A 17,942-nucleotide genomic window follows, 5' to 3' on the forward strand; every position below is an offset into this window, starting at 1 on the left:
TGACTAAGGTCACCACCGCGCGCCACTTCCACTCGGCCGCGGGAGTATCATACGGTATCATACCTACAAGTGTATATAATAAGGGAGAAAAGGGAAAACCCCGCGGGTTTTTCTTACTGGAGGTTTTTTTAGAACCAAAGTAGTATGCCATCATTCCCTGTAATTTTCTACGATTTTTTTTCGTTCCGACGCTTCTAGTCTTACGCTGAGTTACTCACTCCACGGGTGCTCTGTTGTGCGAAATGGTATTCCCTGGGTTCGCCCTGTCTGATCGGAACTTGTCGTCCAAAGCCTTCCCTTGGCTCTTTAGGCTCCAATGGTCTGCCGCATTGTCCGACTTCAGATGTTCGAGAGGGCAGGATGCTACTGTACTAGCGCTATTTGTAGAAGCTGAAATTTCGGCCTGAGAGATAAAAAATTTTCGTGAACTTTTCCCCCATACCGCTTCGGAGCCTTGTGTATTGTACTGTAGTAGGGCGATGATGACATGGTTGTAAACACGCACGTAACGGCTCATTGACACAGACCGGACATTACAACCCGGGTGAAACGAGGTAAAAATTTCCCCAAGTAGCTTCAAACATGAGGAGATTGCTGCCGATCCATCCATCAGCTCGTGTAGGGGAGAAGGCCGGACTTTAAAGCACTTATTATTATTACTCTTGAGTAAGAATCCCTTTGTATGGGCACTCGTTTGTTAGAAATTTGCACTGGGGCGGGGACAGCAACCTTGTATGGTACTGTACTTGTACCGGTACCGGTAGTACATGATCCCGATTTGGAAGAACCCCTCTCATGTTGCACAGGAATCTTTTGCTACCGTCAAGGTCCTTCCCCGTAACCACATCACACCCACTTACCCAGAATAAAGTGAATACAGTAAACTGCAGAGAGAACTCCCCTTTTTGCGCAAAATTAACCTTCTGGTGATCGGGGAGGGGGGGAGGTGGTTGCCGATCCGCATGGCCAGCGAGGAGAATTGATACTGTGCTGTACGAGTACCTGTAATCATCCAACCAGTGGACCGCTTGCTTCTCTCTTCCCTCGCTACTTTTTTTCGTTCCCTGTCTGTCACCTTTACTCCCCTAATCAAGTATCCATCTGTAGCTTAGCTCGGGTTTTTAAAAATCAAGAGCCCCAAATATTTCTCTTGCGACTTGGTACTTGCGCTGCACACTGCACAGTTGAAAAGTTGCACTTCGTGCGTGCATTATAATTTTTCTTTTCTTTTTCTTTCTTCTCTCTTTACTCGTACTATGAAGACCCCCCTCCCCCTACCCATATGATTCCCCTTCCTTTCCCTTCGGGGTGATTTCTATCCCCATATGGGCCACAGCATGACACCAACTGTGGCCCCCAGTTCACACCTTGTACTTGAGTACCTGTGCCGATACTAGCGAAGTACTGTACTGTACCGTAGCTTGCTTGTGAGGATACACGTTCCCTCGGGCTGGGTACCGTACTCGTTCCTTCTGGTTTCCCTTTCCCTTGTCCTGTCGTACAAAGCATGCAAAGAACAATTGTTTTCATGCTGCTCTTTCCAAGCACTTCCTTCCTTCCGTTCATCTGAGCCACCGGGGGACCCTCTCTTTCCCCCTCTCATCTTGTACCTACTCTAAATTACCTTGCTCTTAGGCTAGGCTGTGTTGGGTAGCCCCATTTATTTAGGGCAAATTGTGTACAGGTCCTGTGTTGTGCTGCCTATGGTACCGCGAAATGGTGATGCATGCGTTGCGAGTGCCTATTCAAACCGACTTACCCTTACCAATCCAATATAGAGTAGGTACCCAGAACGAGAATGTTCTTTGTTGTCAATTCCCCCCCGGTAGTTGATATGGGTGCCATGGGGAGCCGAAAGGTACATACAGCAAGGTTTTGATTACTTTTTTTTTTTTTTTTCCTCTCTCCTCTTTTCCTTCGGTTCTCCGGGGATGGGGGGTGAGACGGGGAAATATCTGGGTTGAGTATGATGCTCCAATGCACGGCTACAAGTATGGTGCAAGAGTTCCAATGTGACACTGATTTCCGAACATTATCACTCGATACCGTTCTGTTATAGGAGGTACCAAGCCAATACTTTGTCCTTTCAGCTCCTGCGACTATGTTTTCACCTAGTTGCCGGCTCCGAATTCTGGGAAACAGATAATCAAGCATGCGATATCTACAGTACATGAACTTCAGCGGAGCGCTTCTCATCCCCTTCTCCCTCTCTCTTTTTTCTTTTTTTTTTTTTCGTTCTCAATTTTCGCCTTTGGGGTAGGATTTACTTTTCTTGACTCAAGATCTCATCGTGCATCGCTACCACGCATTTCACTTGTTTCCTGCCAACACTTTCTGCACCTTCATCTATCAAGTTATCCCATCAAGGCTTCAGCCTTCAACTCAATAAAGTTATTACGCAGCCAGTAATAACACAATTACCTTAGTTTTCAGGTCCGGATCTTGCAGAGCCGAGCACAGCCATAGACAGCCATAGACGAGTCCGAGAGGCTTTGGAGGGGGCAGGAAGGGAAAGAGAGAGAGAAAAAAAAAATACTGGATCTCATCGAAGGTGCCACAGGGGCAAACTGTCCAGCCGTGTTGGCCTCCAGATTGACTCTTCAGATTAACCAAAATCTATATCAGAGACACCGCCGACACGAACAGGGTAGCTTCCGGCCTGCAACACCAATCGGCTCGCTTCTGTATTACTAAATCCCACGCTGTTCATCAATCAAAGTCGTCGACCCTGTTTCCGTCGCTGTCCCTTGCGCCTTTCGTTGCTTGCCTGGTTGCTGATTCCTCAGTTTACTCTACTACCGGTACCGGTAGAGAGTACTCGTACTGTACCACCTCACCGTCTCTTCTCTTTAACACTCCCCCTCGCTCGTTCTCCACACCCCCCCATCTCTCTTCAACCCCCCCCCCCCCAATCTCTCCCTCTTTCTTTTTTTCTTCTTCTCTTCTAATCTTCCCCTCTCTCCCTCTTACCGAACTGTGCAATCGCTTTGTCCACTGCACTCGTTGTTCGACCTTTACGCCCATTACCATCGTTACTATCTCTTTACAGTCGCTACAGCCGAGATTAATAAACTGTAACTCTACTGTTACAACATAATATAATATAGTATGTGTGCTTTCCTTCATCTATCCTCCTTTATATGCAGTTGCAATTTAATAGTTATGCTTTTGTGTTCTGCACATGTTTCCTGCTGACACTAAATCATTCCCTAGGAGCCCTATATCCTGCAACTTCCCTTCCGCTGCTCGATAGCTCTACTCTGTTATAGGTTGTTGAGGCTTATCTCAGCGTCTGTGGAAATACAATTGTAGTGAGGATTGTTTGCCGATCCCTCTTATAAAACTTAATTGTGTCGGAAGTCTGTCGATTCGCTGGAAAACCTTGAGGGCGGGTCAATTGCTCGTTTCCTGGTTTTCGGTATTCAACCCAGTCTCAGAAATCACTTCTTCCGCTAGTCTGTTACCGAAGCCAATCAGAGACTGTCAAGATGAGTTTCTGGGATCATATGGAGTTGTGGGAGAAGATGTTGCTTGTAGGTACACCCGAGGCTGAGGATTGATGTGTTCACGAGCTAACAAACATTGCTGCCTTAGTTATTAGCTATTGGGATGGTACGATCATGTGTGGCGCTGTCCTGATTGTGACGATACTGATTCGACGTTTTTTTCTTCTGTAGGTTTGTGTACTGTTCGCAGGGGTTAGCAAGATGACCTATACCAAACTTCGAGTGAGGAAGTATGCGAAGAAGGCCGAAGCAAGGAGGTCACATTTGCAGAACATGCGAGAGAGTCGCCATGTGATCGATCTTAGATCCGACGAGATTCCATTTGGTATCAGAGCCATCGAGGCTGGCATTGAAGTTGAGGGCGTTGTAATATCACGCCCCCCTACACCAACCAGGGCCAGCTACAATCCGAGCCAGGTTACTCTTGTGGCATCCGACGCTGACAGCATGAAATCACGCGGGCAATGTCCTCCAAGCCCGAGGTCAGCACAGGGCTTCTATGGAACTTCCGCTCCAATGAAACAGATGGCACGAGGAGGACCAATGGTATACCAGCCCAGTCCTTATCTACCGATGCCGTCCCCAACACATCACTCTGGGGCGTCTTCAATCCGCTCGAGTGCTTCTTCCGTTGCTTCGACTGCTACACCGACTCCGCCTCTTACTCGCGTATCCTCATCTGAGAAATTGGGTAGAGGGTCGTTTTCAGAAGGTGCTGATGGAGGATTCTTGGACGGGGTTCGCGGTGCACCTACAAGGGCTACTACGATACCGGATACTTTGGCAAGGTTGGAAGGCAGGACGACTTCGCCAGCGCTTGAACATCGTAGGAGCACTGGATCACGGCACCACCGGACCCATAGCAGGACCCCCAGCCCTCCGGAGGGTCCGGGGTCCCCAGCACTACCGTCGGTTGATGAGAATGAGATATCGGAGGGATCATCTCGTGCATCTGACTCTAGTGTAGAGAGTATGGTAGGAGCCGCACAGCCACGCCTAGTCTCGACCTATTCTACGCCGATACTGCCAACAATGCACCGAATTTCTCAGCCACTGCCGGAGGGTGTGCAAGGGGACCTCTCCCTCCTTCATGAGCACCGGTTGTCCCACGCAGCCGAGGTCGGGCAGCTTCTCCCCCGCCGTCGCGATACGCTTAGGAATTCACAGATTGTTGGTAACCCTGTGGCTGAGTCTCCCTCCTCGTATTATTCCCCGGCCACTTCGGACAGAGTATATGCCTTGGATATTGCGATTCCACCAGCAATGCCAGGGGTCGATGGCCTTCAGTTTCCGGCACCTGCGGTCACGGTTGGATCATCGGCGAGACCTGAGCGGATAAGATGGTTGTCCGATCCAGCGTCTGGTGCGAGCGATGAGCCAATGTTTGACGGTCCGTGGTTATCCAAGCCAGGGGGCAATGATGACACGGATGGTTCCGCTTCCCCAAAGACGGCCGATCAATCTGGTCCAACCACGCCAAAATCCAAAGTGCCGGCGGATTCCTCATCCGATTCAGAACCGGCCAAACAGAAACCTAAAAGGTTACAAAAGAGGAATAGGAAGAGCCGCGGTAGCCCGTCCCGGAGCTCGGCTACGGATGTCGACTTGGAGGCCCAACGATAATGGGCGAAGAAGGAAGACGATTTGCATCTATTTTGGACGGTTGGGTTTTTTGCATTTTATTTCCCTTACTATTCGTTTCTTACCCTCATTTGCACTTTACGGCGTTTGTTTCACTTTTTTTACACTTTCATGACCGCAACGCTATTGGATTTTGATGAACGCCTATGAGTTCTTCCTCGTTGGTCCGAGCGAGAAGCCGGCAATACACGTGAGAATTAGGGAGGGGATCATTAGGCTCCACACAACCTGGCTGGTTTTTTGTTTAAGAGAAAAGGTCGAGCAGGTTTTATTATGATTTAACTTTTTTTTTTTTTTTTTTACCTCTTTCTTTCCATTTCCTTCTCGTTTAGTTTTTCTATCTCCACGTTGGTCTGCTACCAGATTATTGGAGTACGGGCCAACCTTAATATCAGGATATTTACCACACGTCTATCCAACCGGTTACGATGGCTGGTTGGCAGGTAAACAATAGCAATAACAAGGAGGAGGTGGAAACAGGGTAAAAGAGCAAAAAAAAACTCTAAATTCTGACTTGGCTCTTGTTCTTTCACTTTTTTCATTTATCTATCTATTTGTTATTATTATTTTCCTTTGGACTGTTGTGTGAAGTGAGCCGAGCCGGCTTGGGCGGGTTCAGGAAGAGCAGAAGATCAGCGACAGGGATAGAGGTTGGTTATTGCAGCGCCCCACAGCATCAATCTTGTCGCTGTTCGCAAGGGCAAACGGGAATTTCCTAAATAAAAAGTGGGGCAGGAATGGTGGAGCTTACTCGAGTACACTGCTTGTACTCCTCTGTACCATAGCACCTACATACTCATACATGACCGTATCACACAGAACTGTACTCGCACTGTACAGTACCATACTCTGCTGCAAGTGCCGTGAGTTACGTGCGTTGCGGGCGCACAGTGGGTGAGGGGTGAGCCGAGAAGTGTTTTTTTCTTCTTCTTTCCGCCCCATCACCATTCTTATTCATCACCGGTAGTACTATATAGTATGTACGAGTATGATACTTTATTGTATCCTTATCGTATCGTATCCAAGGGCGTTCCCTTGTCATTTCGATTCGTTTCTTTTTCTGCCCCTTCCATCCATCCATCGCAGCTGGAGGGTGAGCCCCCTGCACCGTGGGGTCCTCGTGCTTGCACTTGGGGAAGCCAAATGGATGGACGGGTTCGAAAATGATTGGCGAGTTTTCTGCACTTTTTGTGAGTGGAGTACTAGTACTGTGCCGGTACTCGATGTACCGGTGGATAATTAAGTAGGTACTATACAGTACAGGTTGCTTTTTTTTAGTATTTTTTTTTTCCCCTTTCCTTTTCGCTGGGATGGGATGAATGGGAGGAACACGGTACTCGTAGTATAGTGTAATCTACAATAATCAACGATAGTAACTTTCAAGTATATTGTGGCATGGGGTGGATGGAGGGGCTGAGGCTGAACAATAAATCAAAACTAGAATTGGAAAAAGGATGCCGTGCCTAACAGTAGTGTACAGTACCCCTCGTGCCCTAGTCTACACATTATCATGTTTTTTTTATTCCTTCCCCCTTTTGCTTCCAAGATACTACTCTAAGTCTGTTTCTATCCATTATAATTACGATATACCTTTTCACAATTGGTATGTATCATACCAATATGACACTCCCGGTACCGGTATCATACTCCAACTTGTTTCGTATAATAACAATAATAATAACAATAATAATAACAATAATAACAATATACACCACTTTGTCAGCAATTACTCCACAAACCACGAACGAACGAACGAACGAACCAAAAAAACCCCTTACGGGACGGGTCCTGGCCCGAGGAAGCGTTATGTGTGCCTGCAGTTGTGGTGGTGGGGGGGGGGAAGTGCAGGATTAGGGTAGCTTAGCTTCACCTGACCGTCTTTCTGGACCTGACAGGTACGAGTAGGTACGGTGCAGTTATGATACCGGTACTTCACTTACTATCCACAGTGCTAGCTTGCATACATACGATCTGTCTCACTCACTCACTCCTGGTTGGGTAGTCTAACAAGTTATGTACTGTATCGTATGTATCATATCGTACTGTACTGTGCCAGTGTGTGGGTTAGGTTAGGTTAGGTTAGGTTAGGTTAGGTTAGGTTAGTTTTAGCATCTTCCATCCATCCATCCGAGCCAAGAACAGGTGTGTAAATTACTAGTAGGTGCTAGTGTGTGTGTGTGTGGGAAATCTGATTACTATGATATGATAATATGATATAATACTATATTTTAGTTATGAAGTGGTTACGCATTCCATATTGTAATTTTTATAATCCACCTTTTTCGCAGATACGATATGTCAATCTGGTACCGTGCCGTACTGTAACCGTAAATAATTTTTTTGTTCTTTCTTTTCTGCTGGGTGTGGTCGTATCGTATATATAAAGTACTTGCGGCGGCGGGAACAAGTACTGTACTGTACATGCGGATTTGCTGGTTGGTTGGTATCATGGGTGGGTACTGTACTGTATATCGGGGGGTTCCGATGGGGCTTGTAGAGTACTGTACCGGTACTCATGTGTGTGGGGGGAGTGCATGGTGTTCGCTTTATAGGCTGGATGAACTTTTGGGATATATATCGTACGGGTTACGGGTATGCCCTAGGTAAGATGCGGCGGACGGGCCTTTCGGCGTTAGCGAGGGGAGGGGGGTGGGTTTTTGTGTAGTTGCTTATGTTGGGGGGGGGAGGGGAAAGAGGTGGCTGATAAGCTCTGTTGAGGTATGATACAGTAAGTACTCGAGTGGTATTTTGGAGGACAGGTACGGTAATGTGCAGCTGATGGGAGTGTGTTGTTGTAACCATATGCTTACGGTGTACAGTACATCTACCGTGCTCATATAGCACAGGTTGGTATTGTATATTCCCGTGTGGAACGTAGATCGGAAGGTCAGACAGATCATAGTCCTGTGAAACCCTCGACGAGCAGCAGAACTTTTTACTTCATTTTGTACATACTACCGCTAACTGAGCCAGCTATCATACAGCGCGTCAACTCGCCTCGCTCCCCTTCGCTCCTCCACCTCCTCCTCCCTCCTCCAGTATGCCCAACATGACATTGGCACCTTTATTCCCCGCCTCCTCCGCCGCTTTGCGCAGTTTCTTCCTGTTGAGTGCCTTAACCACTTCCTGTCTCGCTGGGAATCCCTCAGCTTCCAGTAGCGCTACTACGACAAACGACCCCGCACCTGCCGCCCAGGCATTGACATGAGGGCGGATCTGCTCCCACAGGAGGGAGTGGAAATTCAATGGGGGGGTGATTGCTGTTTATGGAGGTCTTGTATTTAGCCTGATTTTCTTCTTCCTTCCGTCCTTTCTGTCTTACCCTACGGGGAAGTAGGGATGTGGGGGGATTGGGTTTGCCTACATATCACCTTATTTTCTTTGGAAGAGTAGTGCCCGCCCGTGACTAGTGTCTTGTACATCCGTCCGACGGCAGCTGTGTTTACGACGTGTGGGTCGTCGCCGTCGTCTGCAGTCTTTGGGTTCCCGGCAGCGGTGCTAGCGAGGGCTTGTAGGGCGGGGGATTTATCGCCTGAATTTTTTTCCGGTTTAGTTAGCCGGTTGCTGGATACTTGCTTGTTTTCCCCGGGCAAAAAGCTTGTTTGGCCTTGTGGGTTTGGGGATTCGTGCCGGTTGGGTGGATTGGCGGACATACCTGTGCTACCGAGTAATACCTCTGTGATGAATTGGCATCCGAAAGAGTCTCGGATTAGTTCTTCTGCGTGCTCGGCGATGCACTGTAGGAACGGCTGGGAGAAGTGAGTTCGGAGTTCACTCTGGCGGGTCGCTGGATCCTTCTTGCTGATTTTTTTGGGGGCATTTTGTCAGCCCTTGATTTTGTTTCTTCCTCAAGTTTCTCCTTTCTTCCGAGACACGTATATATCAAGGGGTCTTGTTATTGTATCCCCCATCGCCGGCATACCATACCGGCAGTGAGGTGGAGAGTGAGAAAAAAAGGAAGTCTAGAGAAGGTGCCATACCTAGTAGACTCGCGGAGCTTTTCTATCTCTTCTAAAACTGCAAGTGCTGGCCGAGGCACCACTCTCGGGTGACGCTCCGAGAATGGGTACAAAAGTGGCGTGCGCCCATACTTGTCGCAAGCAAGCTCCTGCAGCCGCTTCTGGAACTCCGGGAGCAGGCTTTTTACTACCAGGACTGTGTCATCAACTGTCTCGAGGATTGACAGGAGCACGAGGTAGCCGTACTCGCTTCTTGCCAGTGAGATTGCCTCTGGCTTTAGGGCTTTGATCATAACTTTCCGATCCTGGTTATTATTTTCATTAGCCTATGATATCTTAGGGATGACTTTATGCGTGTGTGCGAGAGTATCCACTTGTTATATATAGGCAAGGTCATATATCACTTACCTTTGCGGTTCCTAGGGCCATGCATCTAATGACCACTTGGGATCCGTCTTTGGTAAAGGCAATATCTGCGACATGCTCTTTGACAAGCTCCATGAATTCTGTTGTTTCTGTTGTTCCCGCCCGGGTGTTCAACGTGTATTCCAGCATGGCCTTATGCAGGATGGTGAAGATAGTAGCGCCCTTCTTAATAACACCATGAATCTGGTCGAAAAGACTCTTCATTATAACAGTCCGTTTTTCCGGTGATTTTTCCAAGAGCTCCTTCAAGGAGGGCTTGTGCTTCAAATCCTATATCGACCAATTAACATTAACAACAACCGACATTTCCTCTTGATACTCGTGTGGATGGTGTACCTTGAAAATTGCAAACTCCACGCCATAAAATTCCTGCAATAGCGCAGATTTCTGCTGGGGTGTTGCATACTCTCGGAATACATCCTCAATCACTAATGCTGCTTCACGGTGCTTGGTGAGTTTCCGGACGTGTCCATAGAACTCTTGAACCACCATTTTCCTGTTTTCGGGGGTGCCGTAGTGCAATATCTTGACAACAAGGTACTTTCCATAACTGCCTTTTAATTCAGTCAATGAATTAGTACCGCTACAACTGACGCCATTAGGGGAATGGGGGGGGGGTGAAAGAAGTAAAGGAACTTACTCTGCGCCAAAGAGACATAACTGCCCTTCAGTTCGGTGGTAATATTCGTCTTGGTCGTTTTGTCCCCATACTTCAGCGCAGACTGTACGATTCTTGATGCGTCGTGTCTAAAAACGAGGCCGTTCACACGGCCCTTGATCAACTGGCCTAGTTCAGCAATGAGCTTCTTGCGCTCCTCTGGTGCGAGCTTTGTCCGGCGCAACTGCTCCCAGATGCGCTTGCTGCGGGTGATGATTTCTCCATAGGGTTTTGCGAGTTTGCGTTCGGCGGCGAGGCGCTTTTGTTCCGTGTGCGATTCCTTCGACTTTGAAGCTGGTAATTTGTTAGTTTCGTTCTTTCTTTAGGGCGTCGGACGGGTTTGGACTCACATCCACTTGCTCCGTTCCCTGGATTTTTTGATTTCTCCTTGTCGCCGGTATTCATTTCCTCGTCTTCGTCTGCGTCCTCAATTCCACCAAACTCTTCCTCACTGTCTTCATCGGAATTGCCAATCTCCTCCTCACCCCCCTCATCCGGTTCGTCCGAGTCACTCTCGACAACTCGTGGCGGAAGAACAGATTTTTTGCTCGTTTTGCTCTCGATTTTGGGCTCACTAACTCTCGGCTTCTTGTGAGTAGTCGCCGATTGAGTCTTCTCCTGCTTCCGTTTGCTAGCCCCCATTTTGAATTTGGTGGTTGCTGCTTCTGACAGACGCTCGTAAATGTATCGTAGCAAGCAGAAAGCAAGGTGAGCTAGACACCAAACTTGCCCACAAAAGCTCTTCGGAAAATTATTTTCGTAGCAAGCTAAGGGTTACCCTGCCCTAGAGTCCCACCAACTGAAGAGCCTCAATGTTGAGCACTTGAATTTTTCACAAACTCCCAAGCTCACCGAGCACTACACACTCCCGAACCAACCAAGCGATAGTAGAACAATGCGTCCCCTAACAGACATCGAAACCGAACGTCTCTTCGAAAAGCTCGCAAACTACATCGGCCGAAACATAACTCACCTGATCGACCGTCCCACCGACCCTCACTGTTTCCGAGTCCAGAAGGATCGAGTCTACTACGTCCGCGAATCAATTGCCCGCCTCGCCACTTCCGTCGCTAAGGCGAACCTACTCTCGTTGGGCACTTGCCTAGGCAAGTTTACAAAGACGGGCAAGTTTAAGCTGCATGTCACAGCGCTGGATCATATCGCCTCGCACGCAAAGTATAAGGTGTGGGTGAAGCCGAATGGGGAGATGCCGCTTTTGTACGGGAATAATGTACTCAAGGCGCATGTCGGGAGGATCAGTGAGGATACACCTGAGCATCAGGGGGTTGTCTTCTATTCTATGAATGATACGCCTTTAGTATGGTACTCTCTGTACCCTAGAGATGGGTAATGGGGGCTAATCTGAGCGGTGGTGATCGTAGGGATTTGGAGTTACAGCGAGGTCAACGCATGAGGTGCGTAGGCTAGATCCCACCAGTATCACAGCGTTTAGGCAGAGTGATGTTGGGGAGTATCTTAGAGATGTATGTTCTACTCAATTGCTTTTGGAAATTTCCGAATGGGTGGCTAACTGTCTTGTAGGAAGATACGTTGTTTTAGAAAAAAGAATCGCGGGATGCAGGTGGGATTCGTAGTTTGTATGATAGATGGTGTATCGTATAATGCGATTATACTAATGAGCTGTATGATGATGTTGTTGTATTAAGCTCTCTTGCGCAAACAATCAGGAGCGTGAGTAAAGTGTTTTCTGTCAGCTAGATTGAATCATGGACCGCGGTGGGTATGGGAGTGGATATTTCTCCCCGAGGGAAAATCGGTCGAGAAGGGGTGTAGTCTAGGGGCTTTCCATTGTTGACTATATTATCATATCCGAACATATCCAAACATCCTACCCTGGATCTCCTGCGTTAACGGAGCGTGGGGTTTTGGCTCGTAGGGTTAGTTTCGGCTAGCAGCCCATCGCAAATTCTCTATGTAGCCTCAGGCCTTGAGAGAAGAGTCCTCTTCTATAATGGCGGGGATGCCTTGAACCCAATAATAGTTCTTGGAAAGGAACACTTGGTGAAATTTCAGGATTTTAAGAGGCAAGACTCTCTGAGTCCATCTATCCCGGAAGCAAAGCTGCCGGTACTCGAGTAGATAGCGGAGTGCAGATAATGTCACCTTATACTCTGATACCACCCACATACTCTCTGAACCGTATCGACATCATACCTGATTTCAATCACGAATTTTCCTCCTAACTATCAATTGTAGTATGTTCCATGCGCTATCAACATTCCCGCTCCATCCAACAGCAATTCTGACCGACACCCCTACGACCACCCTTTCCGAAACCACACATTTTCAGCATGACTAATCCGTGGGTTTCGAACTTATTCCCGTCGCGTCAGCCGGGATGCTAAATATCTGGGAGTTTGTTGGATGCATCATGCATACCTTTCGGCTTTGAGTTAAGCTACTGGTTTTTTTGGCTCTTGGGGGAACAGGCTCCAGGCGCGATGCCGGGAATTTATGGCTATCTTGATATTCAGCAAGGAGTGTGGGCGAGCCCCTCATGATGGGTTTTCTGGTGATTCACACCAGATTTGTAGAGTTTACTAATATGGGTAGTTTGTGTGTGCGTGGGGGGGCTGCTGGTGTAGGATAAGGAAGGGGGACTTTGGAGGTGGCGCAGTTGGTTTGTGCCGGGCGGGCAGCAATGGATTGAGTACTCGTACTGCTATCATAGCGTAATGGTTGGATACTAGCACTTGTATGGGGGCTGCTATAATAGGTATGTCTACAAGCCCTGTCTTAGATAACTGTGGTAGAATGATCCATCTTGATAGTGCTTGGGCATACTGACGTTCAGACTGCCACACTGCAGATAACGATAACTTAGAGCCTAGGGAACAACAGTTGGTGAATAAGCTTGGATTACGGTACTATTGAGATGGTGATCTTTGACTCTTGGTTGGTGGATACCGGTAATGCACTGAAAGAACCTGGTGGGATTATACCTAAGAACAGGATGAATTGTCCCCCCCACTGACGGGCCTGATTTGGCGACTGTGAGCAGGTTATCCTCGGGCTAACCTACCGCACACTGGGTGTGATGAAGCCACGGAAATGTGTCTCCGAATATCTGCCCAGATTATGCAAAGTTACAATTGGAGTTATATGGAGGAAAATTTGGGGGTCTGGTTTTTAACAATGTAGCAGGCCTTTAGTCGTTTTGTCTAGCCATTCTTCTATTGGTAATAGTTTACTGTGGCTGTTGTTGTAACAATAATATCAAAGTTAGGCTATGATACGATAAAACCTCTTGAAATCCACCATCTCCGGTCCCATGCAGCTGGGAGCGACTGGGGGGGTTCAGTGAGGGGAAAGCGTAGAACGAGTGACTGGCTGTGATACAGCAACAATGACACAGTTGGAGTTAGTACTAAACAGTTCCTAATAGCTTACGGATAGCCTCCGTGTCTGTTATGGATAATTATATACAATAAGCCCTTATGTCATTATTACGAGTCCTTTATGAATAATTACAGAAATCTGGTAAGATTACAGTATTTAATCTTATATAATATTATAATAATTATAAAGCTATTTAGAAAAATTTAACTTCAGGTTAGAAGAAAGAATATGCAATAATGTAGCAGTAATTAAGTATGGAATGTACAGGATTTGTATATAAGATCTATATTTTTTATTAGCTAATTTACTAGACAAAAGTCTTTATAATGCTAAATAATCATTGACTTAGTAAGGCAGTTTTAAGAGGACAATGTTCTTCTTCCATGTTGTTACTAAATTCTGAAAAATAGTACAAGTACCAGTACTGTAATATCTTAATTCAGGCAAATATAATGCCGCCTCATATGATATATGAAAGTGTAGCAGATAGTAAAAAGAGTTTTTATCTTACACTTTACAGATGATATTGGTTTTTTACTAGTTTTCTTAATTGCTAAGTTAGTTGATTGTTAACAGCTTGTTTTACTGGATAGGGCAGCTAAAGCTGCCCCAAAAATGGTCCAGCTAGTGGTTAGTTAGTATGTTTATCTCTATTGACTATTCTATATATGCTAGGAGTACAAGAATCCGATATCCAGGAACTATTCTAAGTAGGGTAACACTACGTGTAATAGGAATCGTGGGTCTTTTACACCCCTCCTTTGGTCTTCTTACGGGGCCCACATGTTATCATACATATCTATCTTATATGTGTCCCATGACTATAATGCCATGGAATTAAAGATGTCAAAATAACACCATATAAGTGGCTAGTACAATGGAAATATCATGTAACATCTTTCTGGAGGTCATGTGTTCAACTCCAGTTGTGAAAAAAAAGTTATTTCTGGTATTGTTATTTTCTACCAAAACTACTTGAAATTGCAAGACTCCCTGCATGATAAACAAGAGCCTCCAATAGAAGGGTTAAGATTCTATCCTATAGAAGTGCTTCTCCTCTATACGAGGAAGGTTACTGGATAGAAATCTGTCAGTTGAATCAAGAGATATTGAGGTTTGAGGTCGGCAACCTAAGAGATTGCATACTCGACCTAGCAGTATTGCCCACCGAGGGTGTAAGGTGTTTGCAAAGTGCTAATCATGTTTCAGGATAAGGTATAATAGTTGACAGGTAGCCTGCTCTACCAGAGAGAAGGTAAAAGTTGTGAATTAAAAGAGGCTTCAAAGGTGTACTGGGAAAACTAAAGAGTAATCATCCAATCAAGTATATTGAAATACTGTCTGTTGAAGTCTGCCTTCTCCATTGTGGAATTAGGCAGGCTTTAAATACACAAATCTGTTGATATCTAGTATGAATCAATCTATTCAAAGGTATTAAGTGATACACTTTAGTAAAACAAATCAAGTATTAAAATGATACTTAAATCAAATATAAAACAAAATCCAGTATCAAACGATACTTAAAACAAAGCAAGTATCAAAACAATGCTTAAAATAAAACATAAAACAAAACCAAGTATCAAACGATACTTAAAACAAAGTAAGTATTGAAACAATACTTAAAACAAAACATAAAACAAAACTAAGTATTAAACCATACTTAAAACAAACCAAGTATCAAAACAATACTTAAAGCAAAACATAAAACAAAATCAAGTATTAAACGATACTTAAAACTGTTAGAAGTACCATGATCCGATACCCAAAACCTGCTCTAAGTAGGGTAACCTCATCCGGAATAAGAAACTCTGGTCTCTAACGTTCCCTTCTGGCCCCCGGACAGGGCCCATACATCATCATACATATTAATCCTAGTTGCTTCATATGACTATAATGTTATAGAATTTAAGGTGTAGGAATAACAATATATACATAGCTGCTGTGCCTCCAACCAGATCTTGTTTGCAGGATATATGAGAGGGGACATTCAACTAGGTCTGGGAAGTCGAACAGAGTAAATCGGTCAGCTACTCAGAGAGTTACTAGGCTTCAAAGATGTTCTAACTTTGGTAGGTTTGTACATAAAGAGATCTTTTCTGTAACCGGTACTGGTACTTGGTTAAGGGTTTTGTTTTATATTATATTTTAAGTATCGCTTTGATACTTGGTTTTGTTTTATATTTTGTTTTAAGTATCATTTGATACTCGGTTTTGTTTTATATTTTGTTTTTTTAAATATTGCTTTGAAACTTGATTTTGTTTTATGTTCTGTTTTAAGTATCGTTTGATACTTAAATTAGTTTTACTAAAGTGTATTGCTTAATACTTTTGATTAGCTTCATTCATACTAGACATGAACAAGATATATGTATTTAAAGACCACCTGTTTCCACAATAGAAAAGGCAGACTTTGACAGATAGTATTATCAATATACTTGATTGAACGGTTACTCTTAGTCTTCTCAGTACACCCCTGATGCCTCCTTTAGATCACAGTTCTCGCCTCCTCTCAGGTAGAGTAGGCTATTTGTTGACACTTGTACCTTACCTAGCGAATGTGATTAGCACCTAGCAAACACATTTTATTATTTTAACCTTACCATGTGGTTAAGAACCTGTCACCAGACTTAGGCCTGATCAACCTATGGAGGTCCACCTTAGAACACTAGTAGAGAGAAGCAGTAGAATCAAATTACATTTGGCTTCGTCTTGATACCAACATAGTGTCATTGATGACTAGGAGTAGGAAGCAGATTCCATGGCAAGACCTTACTAGAAAGAAACAATTCCGACACTCTGCTAAATACCCTGAGAGTGATGAGCCTGCAAGATATAGCCAGGCAGAGCAAGAACCAGAACAATCCACAAAAACGGAAGCACCTCAGCGTTCGGGATAGTTCCTACCTACTCCAGTGAAGAAACCTACTATTGGACCTCCAGATGACCCCAGCACTAGCAGTGACTCCGATATAGCTAGTGCAGGAGGAGGACCATCAAGATCATGCCCTGAAGAAAGCCAAGAAGAATTTGATATACCTGACATACCTGGATTCAAACTCCATCTACCGCTCAAATTTACAGGAGAAGGGAAAGACCTTAAACCCGAAGCTTATGAACGACGTGCAACTGAGCTTACACATTACCTTTTCTTAAAGAAGATAGATGTGGAGAATCCAACACCGGGATTATACATAGGATCATTCTGCGAGGGAAAGACAATGGATGCATATCACCAATGCTACACGGAATATGGAAGAAACCCAAGACTGAGAAGATCAATTGTTCTTGACTACCTCAAGAGACGATTCCAATTCTCTAACATATCCGATAGGGAAGTGGGATGTCACGTGGAAGCGGGATTTGCTTTTTGTGCTCTGAGAGGGAGATGCGGGGTAGTACAACCTGGCTGTTTAGCTGAGTAAACCTTCAAATTTGGAAAAAAAACAACAATAATGAGGAAAACAAAGGTTCGACAAGAAGATAGACGGAAATTCAGCTCCAAAAAGCAATAAAGGCTGTTCGTGATGGATTGGAAGGGGGAGTTGGTGCTGTGGTGGAGATATTTGGAGTACCCTGAACAATCCTATACTACAGGCTTTCTGGGGCCTGAGGGAGCTGAAGGGAGGCTCATGCAGGCCAGAAGAGATTGATGGGGGCAGAAGAGAAGGCGATAGTTAAATGGTATTTTGATATGGATAATCGAGGGTTTCCACGTAGATTGGATATAGTTCGTGATATGGCAATTCATTTGGAGGTAAAGTGACTAGGCAGCGAGACGAAACCTTTACGGCAAAAGTGGATTTCTCGCTTCCTGGACAGAAACCCATCGATTGCAGTAAAATACAGTTCTAGCCTAGAACGACAGAGGACTCAAGCCAATGATCCCCGCCTGATTAAGGACTTTTTTGCAAAACTAGTACGGCTTATCTGTCAGCATAGTCTAAAAGCTTCTCAAATCTTTAACATGGATGAAAACGGGTTATTAATTGGTCATGCAGTACGAGCTAGAGTCCTGTGTCAATGTGTAAGAAGGAATCAAAATGTCACTCATGATAGAGGTCATGAATTGGTCATGATAGCTGAGACAATAAGTGTGGCTGGATTCGCACTTTCACCATTGGTAATTTACCATGATACAGCAAAGTATTTGAGATGGCACAAAAACCGTACATCTCGGGAGAAGGATTATGTTTTTAGCTATTCTCCAAAGAGTTGGATTGATGATAGATTGGATGAAATGTGGTTGCAGAATATTTTTGAACTGCAAACAGCAGCTTTGGTTGGAGGGTTAACATGGCTTCTCATCATTGATGGTCATGTTTCACATATTACCTACCAATTTGCCCGCTTTTGTGTTGATCATAATATCCTTCTTTTATGTCTACCATCACA

General features: G+C 45.3%; 3 protein-coding genes; 2 read left to right on the forward strand and 1 right to left on the reverse strand.

The window, feature by feature from the left end:
• Positions 1-2,121: 2,121 nt before the first annotated feature.
• On the forward strand, positions 2,122-5,952 carry GSTUM_00002395001 (uncharacterized protein). XM_002842507.2 has 3 exons: positions 2,122-3,533; positions 3,595-3,612; positions 3,678-5,952. The coding sequence occupies exons 1-3, from the start codon at positions 3,489-3,491 to the stop codon at positions 5,127-5,129; spliced, it is 1,515 nt and encodes a 504-aa protein (XP_002842553.1). The 5' UTR covers positions 2,122-3,488; the 3' UTR covers positions 5,130-5,952.
• A 2,120-nt stretch (positions 5,953-8,072) lies between these two features.
• On the reverse strand, positions 8,073-10,888 carry GSTUM_00002396001 (uncharacterized protein). XM_002842508.2 has 8 exons: positions 10,541-10,888; positions 10,173-10,484; positions 9,869-10,086; positions 9,515-9,802; positions 9,128-9,411; positions 8,803-8,948; positions 8,512-8,679; positions 8,073-8,407 (listed from the first exon to the last, which is right to left on the reverse strand). Exons 1-8 carry the CDS (start codon positions 10,830-10,832, stop codon positions 8,136-8,138), a joined length of 1,980 nt encoding a protein of 659 aa, XP_002842554.1. The 5' UTR covers positions 10,833-10,888; the 3' UTR covers positions 8,073-8,135.
• Positions 10,889-11,048: 160 nt separating this feature from the next.
• Positions 11,049-11,871, forward strand: GSTUM_00002397001 (ribosome biogenesis protein NIP7). XM_002842509.2 has 3 exons: positions 11,049-11,508; positions 11,573-11,674; positions 11,733-11,871. The coding sequence occupies exons 1-3, from the start codon at positions 11,086-11,088 to the stop codon at positions 11,748-11,750; spliced, it is 543 nt and encodes a 180-aa protein (XP_002842555.1). The 5' UTR covers positions 11,049-11,085; the 3' UTR covers positions 11,751-11,871.
• The last annotated feature ends 6,071 nt before the right edge of the window (positions 11,872-17,942 follow it).

This window comes from Tuber melanosporum, assembly GCF_000151645.1.
Source record: "Tuber melanosporum whole genome shotgun sequence assembly, scaffold_129, strain Mel28".
Classification (NCBI taxonomy): Eukaryota; Fungi; Ascomycota; class Pezizomycetes; order Pezizales; family Tuberaceae; genus Tuber; species Tuber melanosporum.